General features: G+C 54.9%; 1 protein-coding gene across 3 annotated transcripts in view; it reads right to left on the bottom strand.

The window, feature by feature from the left end:
• Positions 1-26,245, bottom strand: part of ZNF609 (zinc finger protein 609) — a 69,110-nt gene that overhangs the window by 31,124 nt on the left and 11,741 nt on the right. For 2 of the 3 annotated variants that reach the window (XM_065688095.1, XM_065688092.1), the window contains exon 2: positions 22,665-23,529. In XM_065688095.1, coding sequence (XP_065544167.1) covers positions 22,665-23,411 — 747 coding nt within the window. In that variant the 5' untranslated portion in view covers positions 23,412-23,529. The remainder of the gene's footprint in view (positions 1-22,664; positions 23,530-26,245) is intronic. The other variant, XM_065688094.1, reaches the window with a different exon arrangement.

Below are 26,245 nucleotides of genomic sequence, written 5' to 3'. Positions count from 1 at the left end.
TTCCCCTCCCACGGGGAACCCAGCCCCGAGCTGCCTCCTCAAGCCAGCAGCTCTCCCCTCCCCGCACACAGGCCCAGGAGAGAGCGAGCACAGTGGCTGCAGACACATCTTGGTCTAATTGCGTCAGCAACCACTAAGCAGTTCACAGCAGAGGAGAGGAGGGAGAACAGGGCACTGGGAGAAAGGGATGCAGCAAGCAAAGGGAAGCAATTTACTCTTTTCTCTAAGGAGAGGGGCACTATTTACATCCACAGCTGCAGTCACCTCACCTGCTGCATCCTACTTTTGGAGCATCTCTTGCACTATATCCACACCACTAACGTGGATTCCTTTGTGCTCTGGGAAAAGCCCAAAGTCCTTTTCCTGAAGTCATCTCTTAGCTCCAAATGGAGGTCTCTGAGCCTTCCTCATGCACAAAGCCTCCCATAGGCTTCCCAAGAGCCATGAGCCATCGCAAAAACCCAGGTCAGGCAAACACCACTAAGGGCAGGTAGGGACGCGATGGAGCCTCCCACCACTGTGCTGGGGCTCTGGTCTGCAAATGCACCACAGCTCCCAACCAAGCACAGCCCAGCGCCACCAACCACAGCCAGCAGGAGAGCAAGGCTCATCCCCAGCAGACATTGTCCTTCAGTGCCTCTGTGGCTCCATCCCAGAAATTGCAGCTCCCCACACACAGCCTGGAAAGCAGACATGCTGGGATGCCAGGAAAGCAGCAAAACAAGTGCCAGGATCCATGACCAGCTTCAGTGCGTCCCGAGCCATCAGAATCAAATGCTTAAGGAGAAGCCTGAATGCAGCAGCACCGGCAGCTGGAACAAAACTCTTCAAAGAAGGAGAAACCAAGCAGGAGCTGCTGGTTTGATTCCCAGGTGGAATTCCATGAAAGGAAGGCAGACAAATGAGGGAAGCATCCATGGGAATTGTCCACCAACCAGTTTGCAGCCTTCTCACCTCACTAACCCTCTTCATCAGGCCTGGCAGCCGGGCCGTGGCACTGCTGCTCCCGGATGGCACGGGCAGAGCTCCTGCCGCAGGAATACGGCGCTCCGGGAAGTTTCTGCTCTGTGCAGTGAGCGTGGGGACTGCCAGGACTCACACAGCTCAGCGCCTGGCCAGGCCCCACTGGGCAGGTCCTGCTGCACGTCCGTGACAGAAAATGGGGTTTGGCCCATTAACAAGCCAGTGCAGAGCTGTGGACTCGCTCCACTCCTGCTCCTTACACTTTACAGGGCAGCCTGAGACACCCCACAACTCAGCACTGGTAACGCACCAAGCCAAGCAAAACGCTTGGCCAGACCCGATCCCTCCTCCTGCTTGTTTGCAAATCTGCTGATGGCTCCAAACCCATCCAATGAACCGGGCTCTGAATTCCATTACGCTTGGAGGAGACACACAAGTCCTTCCATGTCAGAAAGCTGCCAGCCCGGGTGGGGAGGCGGTAGGAAAGGATCAGATGGCAGCAGAGGCTTCTCTTCAAGGACACCCATGGGAACATGGCATCCCCAAAGGAGACACCACTGCATTCTACTGCATTGATTTCACTGCTTCTAGAAAAAGGATGAGACACAGACCCCATCTGCAGGATGCAGCTGCTCCTGGGACAGTTTGCGACCAATCACAGCAGATGAATGAAGACCGGGTGCAGTTCATCCCCACAAGCTCGAAACCTGATGCACCCCAATGCTGAGCACCAAGCAACTACTCAAAACCCAAGCTTTGCTACAGTAAAACCATCCTTCACTCACTGATCCTTGGCCTTTAAAGATTTAGGCTGTTGGTTGGGGTTGGGAAGCAGTCCTGGTGTCCATAAGAAGAATCACAGAACCACAGAGTGGTTCGGGTTGGAAGGGACCTTAAAGCTCACCCAGCTCCAACCCCTGCCACACGCAGGGACCCCTTCCACTGGAGCAGCTTGCTCCAAGCCCCTGTGTCCAACCTGGCCTTGAGCACTGCCAGGGATGGGGCAGCCACAGCTTCTCTGGGCACCCTGGGCCAGCGCCTCAGCACCCTCACAGGGAAGAGCTTCTGCCTAAGAGCTCATCTCAGTCTCCCCTCAGGCAGGTTCAAGCCATTCCCCTTGGCCTGTCCCTACAGGTCCTTATGAAGAGTGCCTTTAGGCACTGGAAGCTGCTCTAAGGTCTTCCCAGAGAGGTCTGGTCTCTCCAAAGAGCAGCAGAGGTGAAGAATCCCCTCCCTCAACCTGCTGCTCGCACGCTGTGGGTGCAGCCCAGCCTGTGCCTCCAGTTTATTCCAGTCACTTTCTGTGCTCATCCCTTGAGAAACCATGTTAAAACAGGAGAGGGGCCTGGAGGGGAAGCCCTACCTGCTCTGCCACCCCATCACAGTGATCACAAGCAGCACGCTCGCCCAGCGTGGGGAGCAAGCAGTAGCTTCATGGTAGATACTGAAGTTGCCAAGAAGCAGGAGGGAGGCACAAGGCACCGGCATCGGCAGGCAGTGATTTATAAAGCCGACGTGCTTTTCCAGGTCACACATGGATAGGAGCTGCACCTCCTCAGCAGGCAGGGAGCCAGGCCCATTAGCTGTCATATGCTGCAAGCCATGGTGCCAGCAGCCAGGCCCGGATCACCCAGCTTGTTTGTCAAATAAATAAGTAAAGCCACGCAGATGCAGGCAATCGGCTCTTGTTCAAGCCCCTGCTTGCTGGTGGAAGGTGAGCCAGCACATCAGATGCGTGAAAGCATGTAATGCCTGGAGGCTGCTCCTCCCAGGAGCTCCTGGAAAGAGGGACGGCAACAGGCAGGCAGGAGCATCGCTCATGGGAGCAGCTCTGCCGCTGCCCGACGCCTGCTGTGGGTGTTCTCCCACCTCCACACATCCCAAATTCAGCCCCAGGGCTTTTGTGGCGTTACAGCCTTTGGAGGCAGAGCTGGCTGCTCCGTGAATCCCACAGAGAGCTAAGCATTCCCTTCTGCAGGTAACCAGCAAGCAGCAGAACAGCCTGTGCAAGGAGAGGGTGCTCCCAGGTCCGCTCTCACAAGCCACGTGGCTTCTGCAATCAGCCCGTGCTAACGACCACACTGTCATGTTGGCTGTTTGGGGGTTTAAAATTAATTTGAAGAAATTAATGTCTCATAAATTTGAATTTAATAAGGTATTTCCTCCAAATCCCATTTCCTCTGCAGACCGGAGGGATAAGCTGAGAACCACCTGCACCCGAGTCAGGCAAGAGCAGCCAGGCTGAACCACGGCAGCTTGAAGGACACAAGCTCCTGAGCTGTCGGCTGCCAAGACCGTATTAACCTTTTTTCCTTCCTTCTGTTTTACCAAGTAATCCCCAGATGCAGCCACTCTGCAGCAAGATGCCATTTGATATTCCTCATGGAGTCCCGGAGCCTTTCTTTCTCCTGGGATCACGAGTGGGAAAAGGTTTGCAATGCTTGTTTGACATCCCTGGAGAGAAGGTGGAATGGAAATCCCATCATTTCCGAAGCATATTTCATCCAGAGAGAAACCAAATTACAGGGAGACTCAAGACATGCAGGTTGAGACACCTGCGCTCACCAATTGTGTTGCTCCCTTTGGCTGTGGTAGATGCCTGAGGACACCAATTTTCCAAGGAGAAGATGTACAAAGGTCCTTCAAAAGAAGACATGCAACAGCTGAAGCATCCAAGCTAATCACTGATGAAAATACATCCCAAATGACACAACCCTGTGTTTTGAAGGAATGAACAAACCTGGAAGAGCCAAACTGCCAAGGCACCATCATCATCACCAAGGGTAACACAAAGATTTGAGAGCCTGGGTGCAGAGAAGTGAGCACACCTCTAGGAAAAGCTTTATTCTAGTCTTTTTAGGCCATTTTGGTTGCACCAGCTGCATGTCCAGCCCAAAAAGACCAGAAAAGAGGCCAACACATGCTGCCCCATGGGACAGGAGGCTTCTCAGGTGCTGGAGCATGTCCAGAGAGAGGCAACGGAGCTGGTGCTCAGGTGAGAGGGTGCTCAGGCATTGGAACAGGCTGCCCAGGGCAGGGCTGCAGGCACCGGCCCTGCAAGTGTTCACCCCCCGTGGAGACGAGGCCTCAGTGCCATGGGGCAGCGGTGGCCTGGGCAGTGCTGGGAATGGTTGGACTGGATGAGCTGAAAGGGCTTTTCCAACCTGCTTGATTCTGTGATTCAGAGAGGCAAGACTTCAGCCACATTGAATTTGAGCAACAAATCCTCACCTGCTACTTCCAACACCATGCTACAAGGGAACCTGTCACTGGGTAATTACAAACCTGAACATTTTTACACCTAGGATACATCACTGCAGGCCACGCATGAGCAAGCCACCCACTGCTCCACAGCAGTGGTAGGGGAGCCTCCAGCGCTGGCCAAAGACAGGACCAGGAACTGATGACCTGGGAACACAAATAAATCCTTGGGCTTGCGAGCCAGGCTCCATCCCAGCCAAGCTTGCGTGCTAGAAGTTTACGAGGGGGGTTGTTTGCTGACAGCTTAAAGGATTTAAGGGAAGGATTAACCACGGGCTTTGCTGATGAGGGAATGGGTGGCAAACTCTGAGCAATCCCAGGAGCATGGGGAGAAGATGGAAGAGGACAGGGAAAGGGGGCGGATGAGTCTGTGATGGCAAAAACAACAGGGACAGTTTGCCTTGTGCAGCGAATTCAACCGGCGCTGCTCTTCCCAGTATTAACAACCTTGGTTTGCTGCCCACCAAATCCAGGACAGCCAGCTCTGGAGTGCTACCTCCACAACATGGATCATTCGGGGAGCCGAAGTAACAAGTGAGAACATCCCAGGCCTCAGTCATAAGTAAAGGTGCACAACAGAGCGTGGAAGGCCTGGAGAAGGACACGGTGGTGGGAGTCCTGGCCAGAAGGAGGGAAATCCTGCTACAGAGCAGCAGGCAGCAAGGAACCACACATGGGCTGCACCAGCCGATCCAGGGTTTGTTGCCTAAATACTCCATGAAGTGTTTACAGCCAAATCAGGCTTATATTCAGGTGGACATAACAGATAAAAGCAGGAAGCAGATCTGCTCCAGATCAGCAGAGGAACACACAAGTGGAGGGGGTCGCTCCAGCAAGCACAGGGAACATACTTAGACAGATCGATGGACTTGTCTGGCAAGCTGGGGCCAGCGACAAGGGCATGCTCCTGCTGGGAGCAGCTAAACCACCCTCTCAACCCACTCCAGCTGCTCAGCAAACAGGCACGGTCCCCTTAAGAGAAAGCGCAATCAGCCCAGCTTTAGCTGGAAGAGGGTTGGGATATCGCTGAGCTCCAAGCCATGCTCTGAACCTTATCTGCTGCTTTAATACCTATCAGTGTTGATACAGATTAAAGGATTAGTCAGGATTACTGCAGGCCCCCCCTCGCTGCAGGCGGTGAGGATGGGCATGGGTGAGGTGCAGCTCCGGCATTCCCTTTGCACCCACAGCCCTTTGCACTGGGAGAGGAGCCTCCCAAAAGCATGGCGAGGAGGTGCCATGAGCCTTGGAACGTCAACCCATCCGCAAGGGAGCCAGACTGGGCTCTCCAGGAGGAGAACGAAGCCCCACCTGCCAGAATCCCAGCAGGAGACAGGTTTGTCCCTGCGGCTGCCTACCAAAAAAGGCCATATTCCACAAGTCTTTAAGGACCAGCACCATCACCAGAAGAAACGATCCCATCACACTCCATCCAAGGCTGCCCCTTCCTACCCTGGCCCAAAGCAGTCTTCTACAAACACAGCATTTGCACAGCACTGGGAAACCGCCTGGTTAAAACCTGCTTTTGATGTTGCTCGGCACAGCTTTTAATAGGATCATTTCCCTGACCCAGTTCCCCACATGGTTGTAAAAACCCCTCTGGCATCAGTGTGGGAAGAGGTGGCCAGGAGAAGGCAGGACACCTCCGGTGTACAGGGAAACTCTGGTGACCACATAAATAGGCAGGAAGGTTCCCATGCCCAAGCATACACTGAACACAGACTTTTTGTGGGGAAGCTCTCCTATGAGGCCTCCCATCTTCCAAGAGATCATATCTGTGGTATCCAGAGAGCTGTCTCCCGAAACCTGGCTGGGCTGAAAGTGGTTCAGGACAACAGGCAACACTGGAGATCCAAAAGCAGAACAATACCGCCGCACTGCCCCCATCCCCAGGTATCCTGCTCCCTCCCGGTAGGAGCCATCGAGTAGGAAGAGCGTGGCTGTGCTCTGCCCCTGGGCAGCAGGGACTGCAGCAGAACCTCACATCTCAGCCAGACAATCCAGGATAACCCGACTCTAGAAGGACAAAGGCGCAAGAAAATACAGGCTCTCCTTCTGGGTCAGTTTAGCTAGGGCCAGCACAGCCCCGGTTCACCAAATACCATCAGATGAAGCTTTGCTTGCCCAGAGCACTGGTCGCGATTCTTCATGCCTGGCTTAGGAGAGAGCAACATCCTGAGATGCAGACAGGCTTCAGCATGTGCCCACATCCCAACATTGCCGCTTTCACGTGCGAGTTGGCTTTGGTGGAGATCCTGCCAATACACAACCACAGGGGCATGTGAAAGAGTCACACAACGGCTGAGGTTGGCAGGGACCTCTGAGGTCATCTGGTCCAACCCCCTGCTCAGGCTGTCCTGCTCCAGGGAGTGCTTTACATACCTGGCCTGCCTCCATCACCAGCGACTCCCAGTCCAACACCTCCACACTAAATCTGCATGCTAAGCATCGTCTCAGGCATGGGAGGCTCTCAAACCACCACCCATCCAAAGGGCTTTGGAAGTCAGATACTGCTGAGACTGAAGATAAACCAAACCCAGCTCCTCCAGTTCCCTTGCTTCCCCCACAAGGACAACGGGAGAGAATGGCAGCAGCACTGAAGCAGTCAGCCCTCACATCCACGTGCCAGCATCCCACATTCTTTGTGATTCAAGGATGACCCTTGAGATAGAGCTGCAAGCCCAAGGCAGTCCTCCTGCCTCCCACGAAAAGCAGCTCTTCTGCAAAGTGAAGCCCAAGCAGCTCTGCTCCAACAGCCAGCTTCTGCCCACCAAAATGCCACCAGGCTGCAAACGGCCCCAGCCACATTCTGCTCATGAAAAACATACATAAGTAAGAGACTCCTCCCCACACAGACAGGGTCTGCTGAGAGAGGACCAAAGCCTTCACCAAACACCACGTATCAGTCAAAAATACACACTTCTCCATAAGAAACAAGATCCAGAATCATGGAATAGTTTGGGTTGGAAAGGACCTTAAGATCATCCAGTTCCAATCCCCTGCCACGGGCAGGGACACCACACACTAGACCTTGTTGCCCAAGGCTGTCTCCAGCCTGGCCTTCAACACTGCCAGGGAGGGAGCATTTACCACTTCTTTAGGCAGCCTCTGCCAGGGCCTCACCACCCAGATGAAGTGTTGGACACTCAAATATCTTTCCAAGCCTAACGAGTAGCCCTGTGCTGAGGTGTCCATCTCAGCCCAGTAAAAGCCAGCAGCATTTGTCCCTGGATCACATGAGCTGCAGGAGCTGCCCCTGGTGCTGGGGCACCCGCCTGCCAACAGCAATCACCGTGACATGGGAGCAGTGTCACAGCCCAGCACCAGGACGGGCCCATGAAGCCCCTGCAGATTTCTGGCTCAGATGGAAGAGGCTGCTTTCAGCCCCGCTGGGTTACGACGCAAGCCAGGCTGCCCATCCTGCTCCATCACCCCAGGCAGCGTGGCTCCTGCCCAGCACGGGTGCCTTTGAGGAGCTCTGTGGGCAGAGCCGCCAAGCCTGATGCTGCTTCCAGACTTCTTGTTTCTGGAGCAAAGCCCCTGACAAGGAACATGAATCCCACCAACACGATCTTCTCCAAGTTAGCATCAAAACTGTTTATGGAGTCAAGGCTATCAGCCATGACTTTAATCCTCTGCCCACCGTTGGTGGTGCCACGCTCTGTTTGCAACCACCTCCCACTCCTGCTCCCTCCAAAGCTGCTCATTGTTTGAACTGAGCTCAAGCACAGGCATGCTCAAGGCCCGGCTTTGCGTATTACTCAACAGGACATGACAGCCACTGATGTTCTCACCAGGAACATCTCACCTACAAAACATGAACCCTAAGGCATGCGCTTATGGATAGGTACTATCCATATTGACAGGATATGAAAGCCACCAGCCAAGAGGTTCAGAAGAAAGTCCTCATACAAGCACACTTTTCTTAATAGCACCTTAAGAGTTGTCAGCATTCAGTTAATCGTGAATTGACCCCATAAAACCAACCCAAGTCCTTTGGGAGAGGCACGGTACAGCACGGAGCCAGAACTGGATGCCCTGCAAGCCAGGCAAGCATGTTAAGCTTCCTGCAGCAGATCTAACTCTGCCCCCTCCAAAGCAGATGGCATCCAAAGCATTATTTTGTTTTAGGGCCACACAACTTTGGAGAACACATGCTGCATGTACCTACACATCTCATCAAGGAAGAGGCGTAGCTCCCTCTCACTGCACAAGTTGTCAAACAAAGTCACAGCATACGGACATGGGATTTCAGCAAAAACACTGCCAGAAGGAGCATGACGAGGGGGCAGAGTTAAACTGCAGCACTCAGCTCTGCACTTCCCAGGTGCTGAGAACCAAACGCTCCAGTGCTGCACCACCCTACTTTGCAGATGGCTCTTCATATAATACATTAAAGACCATCCCTATCATGTTGTCACCACTGCATCCTCAACACCTAAAGCTGTGCCAGCTATCAGGCTTGTTAAGTCAGCTTGTCACAGGATCGGATGCTAAAGGAGCAAAAGCAACCCACTGCAGGGGGTGAGGGTGTATGCAGCAGGTTTCAGACTGTTCCCATCAATCCAACCACGTGCACACAGATCCTTCCTCTCGCGGATTCGGTCACCTTGACCAAAACTCCCTATAACTTCCCCGACCACCACCAGATCACCTCACACAGCACATGACAAACACTTCACAGTCCTCTAACCCCCGGCAGGAGCAACCAACTGGAGCATGCCACAAACTGCTGTACAAGAGAAAGCCCCCAGAGTGGTACACGGTCTCAAGCAAAGATTATTTTGGCAGCTTTATCCGAACAGTTCTCACTCCCTTAGCCTCTTCTTGAATGAAAGCACCTTTAGGAAAACAGGCCAGATGTTGGAGTATCAATAAACCAAAAAGCACTGGTACAACACAGTCATGAGGAGCCCTCCACAAATAAACACAGCTTTGGGGGTTCTGCCCAGCAGCGCCAGGCCCGCGCTCAGAAACCAAAACTCCACGTTCACCTCGCCAGGACTCAGGCAATAAAAGCTGGTTTGGGTTATGCATCTGCAGGACAAGCACAGAAAAAAACACTCCTGCAGCTCTCCTTCCCCTAAATGGTCAAGCTACTCGTACCACTCCATGGGGTTTTAATCACATTTTCCAAAATAACCATTTACAGAAGGAGTTACAGCTGAGCCAAACCCCAAAAGGAGAAACTTGAGCTGAGAAGCTGTTACGGGAAACTCACCATCAGCTCTAAGTGAGGGTCTCGAGAGCTCAGATTAATCTCCCATCACAGCAACAGGTCTGTCCAAGCAAGGGGACACCCCTCACATATGCCTCAGTTTGAACCCAGACGTCACCCACGAGGGCTTTGAACCTCACAGCAGCATTTCTCACTCACAACAGCATTTACCATCAGCAGCTTAGCACCACAGAACAGTTTGGGTTGGATGGGACCTTCTAAGACTCTAGTCCAACCCCCTGCCATGGGCAGAGATGTCTTTCACTAGACCACATTGCTCCGAGCCCCATCCAACCCAGTCTTGAACACTTCTTGTCATGGGGCATCCACAACTTCTCTAGGAAACCTCTTCCAGTGTCATCACCATCAACATGAAAACATTTCTCCCTTATGGCCAATCTAAATCTCCCCTTTTTCAGTCTAAAACTGTTGCCCCTTGTTCTGTCACTGCAGCCTCCAGTAAAAGGTCTCCCTCCATCTGCCTTATGAGCACCCTTCATACATTGCAAGGATGCAGTCTGTGGATTCCCAGAGCCTCCTCTTCTCCAGGCTGAAGCCGCCCAGCTCTCTCAGCCTGTCTCCAGAGCAGAGCTGCTCCAGCCCCAAGACCATTTTCACAGCTCTCCACCAGACCTGCTCCAAAAGCTCCACATCCCTGCTGTGCTGGGGACCCCAGAGCTGCACGCAGGACTGCAGAGCAAAGAAGGAGCATCCCCTCCCTTGACCCACCAGCCACGGTTCTTTTGATGCAGCCCGGGCTGGCCAGGAGCCACTGGCTCCTGCCTGGGGTGATGGGAGCAGTGCCTGCTAATGTCCTATTCAATCACCCACCAGTACCCACAAAACTGTGTGAGAAAGCACATGGCTTCTCCACAGGGCTGCTCTCAACACATTCACCCCCTCAGTCTGCACCAACAGCGGGGACTATGCCGACCCAGAGGCAGGACCTTACACTTGGCTCTGTTGATCTTCACAAGGTTCACATGAGCCCACTCCTCCAGCCTGTCAAGTCAACTTCTTGAACACAACCGCCCAATTCACACCACTGCCCCAGTGTGCAAGGCCACCACTACTACAACTTCAGCAACCTTCTCCTCAGCCACGCTGGCCATGGCCAGCAGGTCCGGGACAACTTTCATCAACTGCTGGGCCTCACCTCCAGCTGACAGCAAGTCTTCAGCACGCTGAAGGCAGCTTATCTTCTCCCTCCTCCCAGCCAGCCTGCGGCAGGCAGGAACGCTAATATGATACCATTAAAGTGGCAAGCAGAAACCCAACCCTCCCGAGCCACGGCCCCGTCTCTGCCCTTTCCATTCACTGCCGATCTCAGCGTGAAGCATGCTTGTCAGAAGATTTCTTGGGTTTCCTTCAGTTCTTCTGCCAAGTTCTGATTAAAATCTTCCTAAGTACTTTTCTCTTTATTTGATTTCCTAGAACTGAGGAGTAAACTGAACCCGAGAGTGGCACTGAGTGCCAGAGCTGATAGCCACCGACAGCCACACCATTGACTCCCACACTGGTTCATTAGGATCAATGGGAAATTGAAAGCGATTCTCTTCCCCTATCAGACCATCAGCTCCCAGAAGAGACTGGGTTTTAATGGCCTTGCTCACTAGTAGGAGGCTGGAATCACTCAGTCAGCATGTGCTGCTGAGGCACCTCTCACCAGGCATTGCTTTAGTGCCATGTTTGAAGCAGGATGACCAGGGAGGATGGTTCCCAAAAGCTTTTGGGTAATGCACAATAATGGAGCAGTGGGTAAGAAGCAAAGCACAGCACTGTAACACAGGTCTCCATGCCCAGAAACCACGGTCCCATCTCCCAAAACAGTGGTCCCCTGCCCCAACTTAATGTGCTTTGCTTCATGATAGTGGCTTCAAACAAGGAGACAACCTCTCATCATGGGCTCCTTGTGCTACCAGCTTGGGATCTGCACCAAATTGGATCCTCCGCTTGCCCAGAAAATCTGGCTGCTTCAGTGGTCTGGAGGATGAAGCTGCTGGTTTCTTACCCAGAAACAACAGTCACCTGCCAGTCTGGTGGCTCTTACTCCGGCGGACAAGGGCTGGAGACCATGGGGACACCATGAAGATGTGGTGCATCTTACCAGTCCTCCTAGCCAAGGGCAGCTGAGGAGAGCTCCTTCCCTGTGGGAAAGTGGATGCGTTTGACCCCAGGGCTCGAGCACACTGGGAGCGCTGGGTACGGAGGTGGCACAATGGAATCCCCAAAAGAGCCTCTTGCTGTTCACACAAGAAAAACCAGAACCGGATCTCCCGCTGCCCTCTCCAGTGTGTCTTCTGCCTTTGAAGGGCCCACAGAGGGAGGAGCTCCTGCCAGGAGCCAGGGAGCACACAGCCTGGAAATCCCAACATTTCCACTTTTTAATGCCATGCACCTCCTCATGCCCTTGGGGGAATGGGTTAACACTGAACCTACTTAAAGGCCATGTGGGCAGGACACAAACCCGTCCAAGCTACCATTAGCTACTATTGAGTTACCTATTGCAGGGAACACCAACAGCCCCTGCTGTTGTGATGTGTAGGATGGAAAGACAGGAGCACAGGCTGTGAGCCCCTCAAAAACAGGCCCTGTTCCTTGGATGTGGCTCCTCCACAACCAACCCAGGCAGCAATCCAGCAAAGCCATGGCATGTTCAATCACCTTTATGCTGGGGGGTGGTTTCATGTGCAGCCTCTGCTTTTCTGATGCAAGATCCAGCCCCTGCAGAGCACAGCCTGAGAGCTGAACCACCCGTTCCCCCTGCTACCAAGGGGGTTTAACTCTTCCCCAGGTCAGGGCAGCTAAGAAACGCCCTGCTTGTGGCTGTAGGGTTCCTACCAAAAGGCTGGTTTCCTTCAAAGGGACATTCAAAGCTCAGCCGCACCAGCTCCCTTTCCCCTGTACACAAAGCAGATTATTAATAGCCAGTGTGAAAGACCATAAAATACTAAAGAGTTCCTGTACCTTGAAATGTTAATGCAAAGCAAAAAAAAAAAGAAACCTTCCTGTTAGCAAACTGCTCAGCTCTGTGATGAACATACATGGTTGCCTTCCTCCCCTTCAACCACAGAACAGCAAACAGCTTCCAAAACCCTGAAACGCTGCTCTACTCACAAGGCATCCTACAGACGCGCTGGTCTCCCGGTTCCCCGGGCGGGAGAGGCCTCGCCAGCACACGCCAGCTCGGCCCGATGACTTAGTTACCACCTCAAAGGGCTGACTGGCGCCCAGCCATCCTCCCCTTACAGGATCCTTTCCAGCCTCCCAAAGTGATCTCTCCTGGCCCCAGAGCACCCACGGCCTGGCCCTGGATCAACCCTGCGCTTCCAAGCCTCCCTTCCACACTCGGTTGCTGGGGCTCAGCTCCAGCACTTGTCGTCCCTTTTCTCCCATGACTTTGCTCCCTCCTCCTTGCAACAGGCCTTGCTTGCCTCCACCATGGTGGCTCGAGAGGACACGGAGCAGGGACCTGGGGCTGTGTGTCCTGCCGGGGAGGGTGGGTTGGGATCCCAAGATGGCAGAGCAGCACCAGCTGGAAATACTCGCTTGGAGCTGGCACAGTCACATTAACCACGGCTCTCGGCATGCACCATGCTCGGCGTGGAACCATGAGGACAACACAGCCCTGGTGCTGCACCGGCTGGTGATGCGGCACCCAGGCACCAACACCAGCTCTAGCAGCACCCATTATTTCTGGGACACCCTTCCCAGGGCACAAGCCCCTTTTGGACGACACGTCCCATGCCTCCACTGGGGAACCGCCGGGTGGGTGCTGCTTTGCCTTCCCCAGCCCGGCAGCGACAGGCTTGACCCCAGCAGTGAGCCCCAGCCCTGGGGTCCTCGTCGGCAGCCACCTGGCACGTGGCTCACTCCCCAACAGCCACGGCCGCCCGCGAACCAGGCGCGCGGGGCCGTTCCCAGCGCAGGAGGCAGCGTTGCCTGCATCCCAGCCAGCACGGGGAGGGACAGGGCGTTCCGTTGCGCAGCACCTGGGGAAGGAAGATCACCACATTGCACCGGCATCTCTCACAGGGGTGCGAGTTCCTGGAACGGAGCTGCTTTCTGGCTTGGGAAAACAAACACACCACCACAGCCATAGGACCTGTAGCTGTAATGGTGCCTTCTCCACCCAGAGCATCTCGGGTGCTCCCCCTGACAAAGCCCACGCTCATGCCTAACAGGGGAGCATCCCATCTGTGCAGGGACTGGTTTCCCCTTATCCAGGGGGGAAAATGAAGCACAGAGGCTCTTGCATTCACATCCAGGAAGGGCAGCCATAGCCAAGAGTCCCAACAGGTCCTCTTGCTCCCTCAGCACCAGATGAAAGTGCTTCTGAATCACACGGTGTCCCATCCCCTTGATGAGACTTACAATGTGGTGACCTCCATGTCGCAACCAGAACTGGAGTTCAGCCTGCAAAGCAGGTGAGCTCTCCACATCACTCACTGCAGCACGCTCCAAGAGACCCCACGAGAGCATGGGCCAGACAGCATCTTAAAATAAATCCAGACAACTCACCGAGGTTTAAACCAATTTCAGTGTCAAGCACAGGGGAAACATCAGCAGATATGAGCATGTGACATTACCACACCATATAAAAGCTCTGTGGTCAACGTCTTCCTGCAAAGGGATCTATCCTGTCTGCAGCGGGCGGGGATGGAGCTGGCACCGCTCAGCTAGCCAGGGGCAAGGCTGGGAGCATGGGACGAGGAGAGAGGGATGGCAGAGGCACCACGCGCCCTCCTGGGCTGAGTGGTGCTGGCCAAGGTCACCGCAGGTCCTGCGAGAGGCCAGGCAGAGCTCCTGGCCCCTCACACCACAGCAAGGTCCCGGCAAAACCCCCGTGTGCGGCCCTGGCAGCACCGGCACTGCCGTGATCCCGGCCCTGTCCCTGTGCCAGCTCTGACCTGAGCTCACCCCAGAAAACCCCGGCCACGTTTATTTACACCAGCTCCATCTCTGATCTAGTCCGTGGGCAGGAATGAGTAACAGGGACAGGAATATCTCCAGCAGATGTTGTCACCAAATACAACATAGCATCGGGCTGCTGCTGCCTTTAAATCATTTCAGAGCCCGGTGATTCCTTGCCAACCCTGGGCTGCCCTCCCCAGCTCTCTGACTCCAGCTGCTGGCTCCAACATCCACGAACCTGGGATGACTCCCGATGAGTCCTGCCTCAAGCTCCAGGCACTGACCACCACGGGCAGGAACATCACAAAAAGTCACCCCAAAAAGTCCATGGCAGTGACCAGCTGCCTTTTATCCTGCACAAGGGTGCCGCCTGCTATCAGCTCAGAATATTCAGGTGCCTTTTCACTCAACACATCTCTGAGGTTGCCTGCACACAAGGACACACAAGGAGGAAGGACTTCACAGCTCCAGCCCAAAGCACCCTCAAAAGCAGTGGCAGAGCAACGCAGCTCTGTGCTTGCATGGCAAACATCAGGAAAGCAGTGGCACAGAAGCTGCCAGACCTGGAGAAAACAAGGAGAAGGCAGTGAATACCCTACAAGCCAGAATTCAAAAGCAGAGGAAGGGCAAAGCAGGCAACGCTTTGCTTCGCAGCCCTTCCCGAGGCCTCCCCACTGCTGGTGCAGGAGCAGCTTTGCTCATTAGCGGGTTATTCCTGGCAAACTCCCCCTGCATCAGCTCCCGGCAGGGCCGCGGGAGCAGGCGCCAAGTTTTGAAGCCTCCAGGGTCACACAGCGCTCCAGACGCATGGATCTATCTTCCTTTAAAGAAATCTCACTGTGCAGATAAACGGCGCTGGGTAACAGGGGTCATTAGGCTAATAAGCAGCCAGCGCCAGCCTGGGAGCAAAGTAACAAACACGGGAGTCTACCCGAGCCAGTTAGCCTCAAAATCTGACCCATCTCAAGCAGTTACCATCTCCATGGGAGGAGAAACCAGGTCCGTGAGTCAGCAGCACCAATCACCCCCAGCCTTCCCATCGAAGTCTCTAACCATAGCACTGGGTTGGATCGGCAGTCGACTGCACCAAGGAACTGGTGCAAGAAGAAGCCATCCCCCCTCTGCCAGCCTTCTCGCTAGCGCTGTCATTCTGCTTCCATCTTCAGGAATGGGAGATGTTTTCTCCACTTCCTATCACTCTGTCCTTGGTGCAGGTCCTGCTTCCCGCTCCAGCAGAGACCAGGCTGTGTTTCAGCACAATGATCTATTAAGCAGGATACAGCAACACCGATGGGCATCAAAACTAACTCACTCCTTAACTAATCCTCCCCAGCACCGCCAGCCGGGAGAGCAAACAGCGAGAGAGGCAATTTTTCCTGTATAAAAGCTTCCGAGGTGGGATCAGCTTAAGCTCTCGGCCTGCTACATCTAGTGGTTATAAAAAAAAGAAAAAGCCCACATATAAATAACCTCTCAGCAGGAGCCAAAACTCAAAGACTAACCCCATGGTTTTAAGTGAACGAGGCCAATTTCCTCCTTTGTAGCTCTTGACACATGTTGGCTGCGTGCCCCCTTCTTGCCTTGTTCCTAGAGCAGAAGGCTCCAGGCGGCGGGACCAGGGACGATAAGGAAACGAGTGGTGTAATTCCCAAGGCCTTCCCACACAGCCCTGTCAGCAGCTCTGGAGGCGGCTGATTCCAGCATGGCTGCAGAGAAGAACCCACAACAAGAGGAGCAGGCAGGAGCCGGCAGCTGCCTGCACCCCCGGCCACTTCCCTGGGCTGCCAATGCTGCTCGGGCTGCCATTCTTCGGAAAGAGCCGAGCCCCGTGGAGCGAGGGGTGGGAAACTGCACTGAGATGTCAAGAAACTGGCTTCTGCCCAGGGCTGTCAGTACGAGCAGGTCCCTACCCAAAGCACTGGGCTTCCCACGTGCCTTAAAAATCCCTGCAGAAAACAGCAGAGCTCTGAAGGATGCAGAGCGAGCTTTGGGGTGGCTGCAAAGCAAAAATCATTTTCACCAAAATGCCTCCACTGGGAGTTTCTCTGCCCAAGCTCTGACCCCAAGCCAAGGAAACCCACCAGGCGCTGCCCCTCACATCTGGGTCAAAGGCACAAGCACGTCTTTGAAGCACGAGGCTGGGACCAGCCCACGACACCCCATCACAGCTTTGCCCCACATCAGAGTCACAGAACGGTTTGTGTTGGAAGGGACCTTAAAGCTCACCCAGCTCCAACCCCTGCCACAGGCAGGGACCCCTTCCACTGGAGCAGCTTGCTCCAAGCCCCTGTGTCCAACCTGGCCTTGAGCACTGCCAGGGATAGGGCAGCCACAGCTTCTCTGGGCACCCTGGGCCAGCGCCTCAGCACCCTCACAGGGAAGAGCTTCTGCCTGAGAGCTCATCTCAGTCTCCCCTCTGGCAGGTTAAAGCCATTCCCCTTGGCCTGTCCTTACAGGCTGTTATGAAAGGTCCCTCTCCAGCTTTCTTTTCAGCCCCCTTTACGTATTGGAAGACATCAAACAACTCCACTTACCAAACCACCACCCTGAATACAGAGGAGCCCTCTTCATCCTCACCTCACTGGGCATCTATGCTCAGAGCAGCCTGGGTTTTGTCAAAGCCTTGCATCAAATGTCTTGACATGTGGAGCAGGAAAAGCTGTTCTGCTGTGCAGGGTTTTTCTGCAAGCACAGAAGGTGCCCAGCATACAGAGGGCTTGAGGCCCCAGCGTAGCAGCTCCCTGCTCCCACACCATTCCTCAGGGAGCTCGGAGGTCAAACCACAGTTGAACCAGTTTGTACTGAGCAAGACACCAAGAGCTGCTGGTAGAGGGTGAGATCAAGTCCTGAAAGGATGCATGGACAGCTCTGGGCAATGTGAAGCAGCTTGTACTGGTGTGACCATCAGCTAGTGAAGGAGAAGACAAGCACTAAAGGACAGCAAGAAGCTGGTGACGGCCAAGATACTGTGATAGAAGATGCTAGAGCAGAGCTGGAGCCCTTTACACACACTAGCAGGGTGACGTAAAGCAGCAGCACAGGATGAGCAGCCACATCTCCACAGCCACATTCCATGAGCTACCTCCATGTTCAAGCTGGAGCCAAGCCCAAGGTTGGAGACTGGTGGTCTCCAGGCTCTGCACAGCAGAGCATCACTCTGTCCAAGGTGAAGAGCTGGAAGCAAATACAATATCCAGCATACAGAAATGTCTCCAAGAGAGTCTACAGCCATCTCCTGCTGGGCTTGCACCTAAGAGAGCTACTGCCTTCTAGGGAGATCTCACCTCTTCAAGCCAGAGTCATCCAAGCACCTCTTAACCTGAACCCTCACTGCTCCATCCACCACCAAGCCTCATCCCTTCCACCAGAAATTACTGAAAAAGAAGAAGCAGATGTGCTTTGATTCTAGGTAAAGAATGAACGTGTGGGAGACACCCAGAACTCGGGGGTAATCCCATGTCCTGGTCAGGCTGGCACGGTCACAGCTACAGGAACAGCACGGACACCATGCAAGTTTGCCTCTACGGGTTTATGAGAAGAACGTCAGCACAGGTAACACCACAGCCACGCTGCAAACCACTGGACAAGACAGCAGCAGCAGGAAGAGTCCAAGGATATATTTTGGAGGACTATTTCTTTCTTAGCAGCTGCTACCAGCACCATCTCCAGCACCATGCCGTCCTCCCACAGCACCAGCAGTGTACTTTCACACCAGCTCTGGGGCCCATCCACTGCAGTGTTCCCCACCTTATAATGTCCCCTTCCCGTCGGGCCACCCAGAGCAGGCACCTCTGCTCAGAGCACGTGCAGGGCATATCCACACTGTGGTCAAGGGTAAAATTCAGGGCACAAAATGCACCGGTGGCTTTTGCCCCCTCTCCCGCAGAGGGCCAGGACTGAACCCAGCCTCCTTGCTGCCCAAAGCCGCAGCGCACGTGACGCAGGGAGGATTTCGGGAGAGCCGAGCCCCAGCGGGCTCTGTTTGCCCTTCCCTTGTTCGCAGCAGTGTCGCATCTGGGCGCTCGTCGCAAGAGGAGAGAGGGAAAAAAAGAGGAGAAAAAACCCGCCTCCTCCAGCGGAACAACCTCTCCATCACAACAAAGCCGGAGCGGCAGCCAAGAGCCGGGAGCCTCTTTTGTCTAATGCTCACCGTGCCCTGGGCAGGCCGGTGCCGCACCGCGGGCGCAGGGCAGGGGGCCAAGCACAGGCCGAGAGGGGCCAGGGCTGGCTCAGCCCCACGGGAGCAGCTGTGGGGCAGGGGGGGACAGGGGCTCCCCAGCCCGGCCGGCACCGCTCCCCCATACACGGCCATTTTGCTGAGCACAGCGGCTCACCCAGAGCAGGCGTTCCCTGTGAACCAAACCTCAGCTCCAGGGTGCCCACAGCCCCACGGCCTGCTGCTCGACACAGCAGGGACAGACCCAGTTGCTGGTCCACACACTCCAGACATGCTGCATTAGCACAGGCTCGTTTCCCTCCCTGCTGCAAAAAGTGCTAAGCTCCCACTCCTGCCCTAAATGTCTTCTGGGGCTCCAGCAGCCTTGGCTGATGCAAGGAGCTGCCCAGGTACCAAAGAGCATCCTAAGGCAAATCTGCGCTAGGCGCTCAGCGCACCCTAGAGAGCCTGGAAGGTCTCAACAGGGTTACTGCCAACAGGCTTCATCAGGACAGGCCTCATCCCTGGCAAAGTTAATGCTTGTGTCCCAACACAGAGATAGCATCAGGCTCGAGGAGGGTACGTAACAAGCCAGGGCAAGCCGCAACAGGAGGCTGGATACGGCCAGATAAGCACCTAGAAAAGGGGTGTTTGGGATACTCAACTCCCAAGGCTTCATACCAGGAAGCAGCAACCAGAGGAGCCGTGAGGTCACACTGGCAAAACATACCCTGTCGAGCCCTTGGGCTGTCCCCACAGGCTCTATCACTGTCACGATGTCAGACACGTGTCACCTTGTCCTGTGTCAGACACAAGGAGCAAAGGTGATCTCGCCCACAGACACCACACCATCTCAAGCAGCTGCTGACATGAAAGGGTGGCCAAAAATCCCAAAGCAAAGACGTTTCCTACACCAGAAGGACTGAGAGCTGCAAAATCTTACAGTGAGATATTTAAAGAGCACAAAAGCAGAAGGAGGGGCAAAGAGCGAGCTGACTGTGGCACCGAGGCACCTTGTTCCAAGGAAAAATACTCGCTGCTAAAGTGCTCTTTAATCCTCAAGGAAAAATAGTCTCAGCTAAAGTGCTCTTTAATCCAGCCAAGGAGATCCAACAAAACCTCCTGGCTGGAGGCTGTCTGCTCAGCATGCACGTAGGTATGGGGAGGTCATCTACCCCGGGCTGAAGCCGGTGAAGAAAGAGACGTTCTCTCTTTCTCCATCCCCAGATGGAGACCAGCCTCCCTGCCTGAAACGGAAGTGGGAGCAGCACAGGGTTAAGCAGAGGACAAGCTGCTGGAGACCAAAGGTTGGGCTGAGTCACAATGCGGCTGTTCCTGTTTCGGTCTGAGCAAGTTTCTCTCTTCTCAGGCAGGGCTTGTCCCCAGGCCTGAAGGAACCAGCCGCCTTCGTCCCCCTCTGCTGCTTCTGCCCTCCCACCACCAGCACGTACCTGTGCTCTTCACTTGTCCTTCAGACTCCACACTGGGCATCTCTGCAGCTTCCAGGAAACAGGAAGAGCCCAACACCACAGCTCACCTCCACCTCATCAGCCATTAACCCATCCTCAGGCTCTTCCTCAAGATATGAAACTGCTTTCCCACCTCTCACCATGCAGACACCTTTCTTCTCCTCACCCTCAGCTTTCCCGAACTGAAGGAATCCATCTAGCTGACAAGAGAGCTGATGGCTCCTCCTGAGTGCAAATGTAACACCATTTCCTGAAAATCCAGACCTTAAATCACTTCTCAAAACACGGCTGTGTATGTATCCATGTGGTTGTACCAGAACCTGGACAAGTGAAACGGCAGAACCATCCTTACAGGGTATCTGCACAAAGATGACAGAACAGCATGGGTTGAAGGGACCTTAAAGCTCCTCCAGCTCCAACCCCTGCCCCGGGCAGGGACCCCTTCCACTGGAGCAGCTTGCTCCAAGCCCCTGTGTCCAACCTGGCCTTGAGCACTGCCAGGGATGGGGCAGCCACAGCTTCTCTGGGCACCCTGGGCCAGCGCCTCAGCACCCTCACAGGGAAGAGCTCCGACCTGCTGGTCACGCAGCCCAGGATACAACCAGCTTTCTGGGCTGCAAGGGCGCAGCAACAGCTCATGTCCAGTTTATCACCCACCAGTACCCCACGGTCTTTCTCCACAGGGCTGCTCTTAATTCATTCACCCTCAACTCTGCACCAACAGTGGGGATTGTCCCAACCCAGGTGTGGGACCTTGCACTTGGCTCTATTGAACTTCATGAGGTTCACATGGGCCCACTCCTCCAGCCTGCCAAGGTCTGTGATGTTTGGGCCCTCTCTTCATAATCCCCACTTCACTTTGGCAATTCTACCAGCAAAGGGTTTCTGCAGCTGCATCAGTGAAAGAAATAAATCTTTAACACTAAAAGCACAAGCAAAGCCATGCAGGGCACAAGAAGAGGTCCAGCTAGCTCCCACAGTTTTCACAGTGGCCAGCAGCAGATGGCCATGAAGGAACGTAACAGCCAAACATGTTGAGATATTTCCCAAACCACTTCCCAAGCTCCAGCCCTCCTAGGGATTTTTCCACAAGACATTTTTCCTGTACACCCGACCATGGGTTCGTCCTCCACAAATCCACCCAGTTGCCCCAGAGCACTGGTGAACTTCCAGCATCCAGTTTCTGCAGCAGCATTCAAGCCCACCATGCAAAAGAGCACCTGCTCCTCTTCTTGGTTTCATTCACTCCGGTTCCACTGCCAGAAAGGACAAGGCTACAACACGTCACCTTCACACCACTCCTTAATCTTACAGGCTTCAGTCACCTGCTCCAGGAGCCTTCCCCTCAAGCAGAGGAAGCACTGACCTACTTAGCAGCTCTTCTCCCATGGCTGACCATCCCCACCAGCCTTTTCTCCATGTATGCTCTTTCTGTGGATGTTAAAAATAGGCTCAGCAACTCTCCCAATCCCACTGAGCACTCCCCACGCGACCCTTCCTGGTGCGCAGCACTGGGAGCCCCACGCCAAAGCAGAACCTCTCCCAGGGAGCCCCCAGCTAACAGACACAGCAAACCCGCACCCCTGCCACCCCCCAGCCACCCTCCCCACACCCCAGCACGTTCTGGCAGCACCAGGGCTCAGCCATCCCAAACGCACACCCCACGCACAGCAAACGAGTGGCTTCACAGGCACAGACCAGCAACACCACAAATGCAGCTGGTGCGGGGAGCTTCTGCTCCGAGCATGAAGAACTCCAAGCACTCAACGTGTTCCCCCATCTGCCCACAGCAACCACCTCACTGAGAAACAAGCTCACTCTGCTCCAGTGGCTGCATGCAGAGCTGGCTGCGCAGCCCCAGAGCCAAGCGCTGCTCAGACGGACACACGGCCGTTCACTGGAAGGGCTTTTTGTACCCCTGGTGACCTGGAAGAGCAGCTTCACCAGCTCAGCATCGCTGCTGCACGCCAGCAAGGAGCGACACGTACAAACACCACCCACAGCAACCTGTCGTCCCGAGGCGGAACATCACAAGTGGGACAAAGCCCAGATACCAACAGCAGAAGAAGAAACGAGGCGGTGACCTCTGTCAGCCCTTCACCTTGTGCTTGTCTATGCATCCACAGGGATCCCACATTTACTAACACATTAAGGTCTCCTTTCTGCAAATGATGCAACCACAGAGAAACAAACTCCCCCGGAAGCTGCAGGGAGCTTTCACACACAAGGTAAAGCCACCAGGAAGCACAGCATGGTGGCCAACAGACACTGCCCTGTCCCATCAGGAGCTGCAGCAGGCACAGGACTAGGATGTCACCTTCATATTAACCCAGGTTCCTCCCACAGGAGCTGAACAGGCTCGGACCTGCGTGGCACAGACACAGCACCAAAGAAACCAAATCCCTGAGGGTAGGGCAGGCTGGTGCCCTGACGCACGGTGACTGCAGGCTATTTGCTGCTGCACAGCTTGACCAGTGCCCTCCCATCGCCACATCCAGACCACCAGCCAAACCATCTTCACACCAGAACCACAGGAGGCACCAGCCATACATCAGGGCTGGCCCGCAAGTGCACAAGACACGTGGTCCTGCTGTAAGCTCCACAGTGGCACATCCCAGCACAGGAGCGATCACCAGAGTGGAGCAGCAACGTCGCCTCCACCCACGCCCCAACCCTCTCTTACCTTCTCCGACTTCACCTTTTTCAGCTGTCGGCACTCGCTTTCCCCATCCTCCAGCTCCGACTTAACTCCCAAGGGATTGAGTGCAGCTCCCGTGTCAATAGCTATACTCCCAAGCTGCTCGGCAGCAGCAGGCTCTGTCCCCTGGCCCCCATCATACTGTCCCACCCTCACTGCCAGGGCCAGGGGCTGCAGCACACTGGGCTCCTTCTCTGATGCAGCCCCTGCACCTTCATTCCTTTCCTTCTTGCTTTTGGACGAGCCGCCCTCCTTCTCCTTCTTGGAGCCGGCCACACTGCGAGATGCCTTGGCCGATTTCTCTGAGCCCTTCGGGGTGACGGCAGGCACCAAGCTGCCCGAGTTCGCACCATCCCCAGAGCGTCCTTGAGCCTCCTTCTTGCCACCAGCTCCCTCGCTGGGAGTGAACAAGGAAGTCCCTGGGGCTGGCTTGCCACTGTCCTTGCCAGTCTTACTCCTTTTCGACTTGGATTTGCCCTCCTTGCCCTGCGGGCCAGGCACCGGGCTCACAAACTTGATGTTATCCGGCAGGGTCGCCACCGCGTTGGGTGCCGGGAGCCCCACCTCTTTGGAGCCCGACATTTCCAATTTCTGCTGATCCTTCTCCAAATCAGCGTCCAGGTCAATGATGAGATTCCCTACGCCAATGTCCCACTCATCCCCGCTGTCGTACGTCTCAACCGGGTTCGCATCGATTCCTTTCCCTCCGGAAGCTCCGCTGCTCAAGGACATCTTAGAGTTAACAGCCCCTCACAGTTCAAGGTTCTTCCCTGCCTCCACACCCTGGGGGTCACCTACGTCCTTGGAGGGCTTCCAGTGCTCTGGGTCTGCCCAGGTGACGGCATCGCTGCTGGAAAGGAGAGCAAAGAGAACAGGGTTAGACACGAAATGCGCAGGCAGGCAGATCTGAAGGTCAGAAGAGCCACAAGTGCAGGCAGGAGCAGTCCTGGGCAGGGTGAAAGCCCCCAACCTCCCAAATCCCCATCACAGAGCACGAGGCAACATCCTCCTGCTGCCCCCGCTCCCCAGGCTGGGGCTGCTCCTCAGCCATCCCTGCCGCAGCAGCAGCCATCTGGCACTGGTCCCTCGATCAATACCAGCCCTGGCAGGTCACGGCTCTCGGCTCCACAAGACATTACTCACACGTTTCCCTGCTCGCCATTTCCTTCTGAATTATCGAGCGCTGCCCCTGGGAGGGAGGATTGATTCCTCTCCTGCTGATGCCACTCCGGGGGAGGGCTCCTGCTCGCACCAGAGCCACTTCCCAGGAAGTCAAGTGCCTCGGTGGGAAATAAATCCCAAGTTTCCAAGCACCTGTGACGCCTGGGACACATCGAGCATCCCCTGAAGGCCAAATTGCAGCAGGAAGTGCAGGGTTTCCATTCCGCGGCTCCAAGCAGCACAACACTGCTCCAGTTTTGGGACACTGAACTACTGTCACCTTCAGCGCAATGAGCCTCCTGGCTTCAAACGATGGGAAACCGAGACCCAGCTGCACAGGCACTGGTCTTAACTGGGAAGAGGGGAATCAGCCCTACCTGCCTGCGCCACAGCAGACCCCAAAAGTTCTATTACCGGCTTCCCCAGGGCAATGAGGGAGGAAAATAAAACAGACACCCACACACAACCTGGAAACGCCAGAGCCCTCACTGGGATTCACTCCTGGCAATTACACTGAGACACAATTAACACATGAAACAGCTTCTCCCCAGCAGCCACCCAGCCAGGTCCTTGGCCCCAGGTCCTTGGCCCCAGCCGCTCACTTTCCAGATCGCTTAAGAACTCCTTGAGCACCCATTTGGATGCAGCTCCTCTCCACCAGCACCATCCCACCTTTCCCCAACAAGCTCCAGGCCTGCCTGCTCCCAGTACTATTTATGAGCAACACTTCAAAAAACAGGTGACTTAATGAGAAATAAGAAGGAAAAACAAGAAAAAAACAACTCCACACAGGCACAAATTTCTTCAAACCCAGCAGGCAGGAGCCTGGAAAGCAGCTTCACGGTGCGTTTCCAGACATGCAAACACTGTAGAAATGCCAGGGATTCTTTCATCAGACAGGCTGCCACAGCCAAACCGTTTTCCATCTGCTCCCCACAGCATCCTCGGCTCCATATAGCTAATAATCTGCTCTCTGACAGGTCATTACGGAGATTTTTAACCCCAGGAGCTAGGGGCTAGCATCAAGCTGGAAATGAAAAGCACTGACCTCTCATTTCAGTGGCAGAGAAAGTGCCGAATCAGGAGATCACTTTGCGCACCGGCATCACTAACAGCTTCCCAAAGCCACCCTGTAGGTTTCTATCGTCACCTCCTCCTCTTCCTCCTCCTGCCCCAGCACTCGCTCCCCAGCCCCAAGCCAGGGCATCCAGCCCAAACTGCCCCTCCAGAGCCTCCCTGCAAACCACAGATGGGGCCAGCAACCAGCAGTGACCATCTCATCCCTGCACGGCACAGACCTGTGTGGCTGGTGCACAGCCAGCTCCCTGTGTGCCATGGATCCACTCTGATTCCTTTGTCCGGGTGGGTAGAGCCAGGAACAAGGTGGATGAAGCCGATTTTTATCTGCTAACAGCCCCTTCCTGGCCAAAAGCTGTGACACAGCATCCAGCCACAGCCCTGCTGGACTGGGCTTGGGGACATGGCACTGGACCAACAAGTGGGATGAGGCTCAGGCTCCAGCTCCAAGAGCTGTCCACCCAGGGCTGGAGCATGCCAAGGGCCACGGCCAGCTCAGAGCAGGGGGACAAACCGGCCTCACAGTCACAGCAGGGTGACAGACAACCCACAGGGTTGTGTTGCAACAGGCACAGCACCTCCTCGATGCCGGTTTGGATGGCTCCCAGCTCACACAGGGAGCTCACCTTGCTGTACGTGTGCATATATACATGCACATATACATAAATAATATTTATATGTACATGAAATAAGGAGAGCAGATGAGCGGGACTCGGGTCTGGAACTATGCAAAGAGCAGCAGCGCTTGCCAATTCCTACCACAACAAAAGGAAGAAGGAGCCCAGAAGGCCACTGCGTCTCTGGTGATTAGAGAGCCAGGAACAATCAAAGGGCTCCAAAACAAGAAGAGAAAAAACATTCACCCTACAGACGAGGCGTCGAGGGAGCCCCAGCTCAGCTAATGCAGAGGGAAGGGAACCGCAAACAGGACAGACGAGAACACGCCGGATTTGCAAGCGGAGGAAAGGCACGTCGAGCCAGAGTGGGGCAGGGAGCTCAGGAGGTGCAGCTGCTGAGGAGGACTGGGGCAGGAACTGGCCCTTTCCAGCCTGGGCCTGAAGGTGGGACCTGATACACGACCTAGGGGGGGGTCCCCTGAACATCATCCACTGCACATGGCTCTACAGCACAAACCCCCTCCCTCGAACTCCCACCCCGAGTCCCCATTTCTAAGAGCCACTCTTGCAGGCTCAATCTCTGCAGCCAGAGGAGTATTTTGGGTCCCTCATCCAAGCAAGACCCCCATAAGGACCCGCCATGTCACTGATTTGGGGTGGATGAGAACCCCCGGCTACCACAGCCCCGTGGCCCAGAGAAGGAGGTCTCTT

The sequence above is a fragment of the Lathamus discolor genome, chromosome 8 (genome assembly GCF_037157495.1).
Source record: "Lathamus discolor isolate bLatDis1 chromosome 8, bLatDis1.hap1, whole genome shotgun sequence".
Taxonomy (NCBI): domain Eukaryota; kingdom Metazoa; phylum Chordata; class Aves; order Psittaciformes; family Psittacidae; genus Lathamus; species Lathamus discolor.
This window is presented reverse-complemented; position numbering and strand designations above follow the sequence as displayed.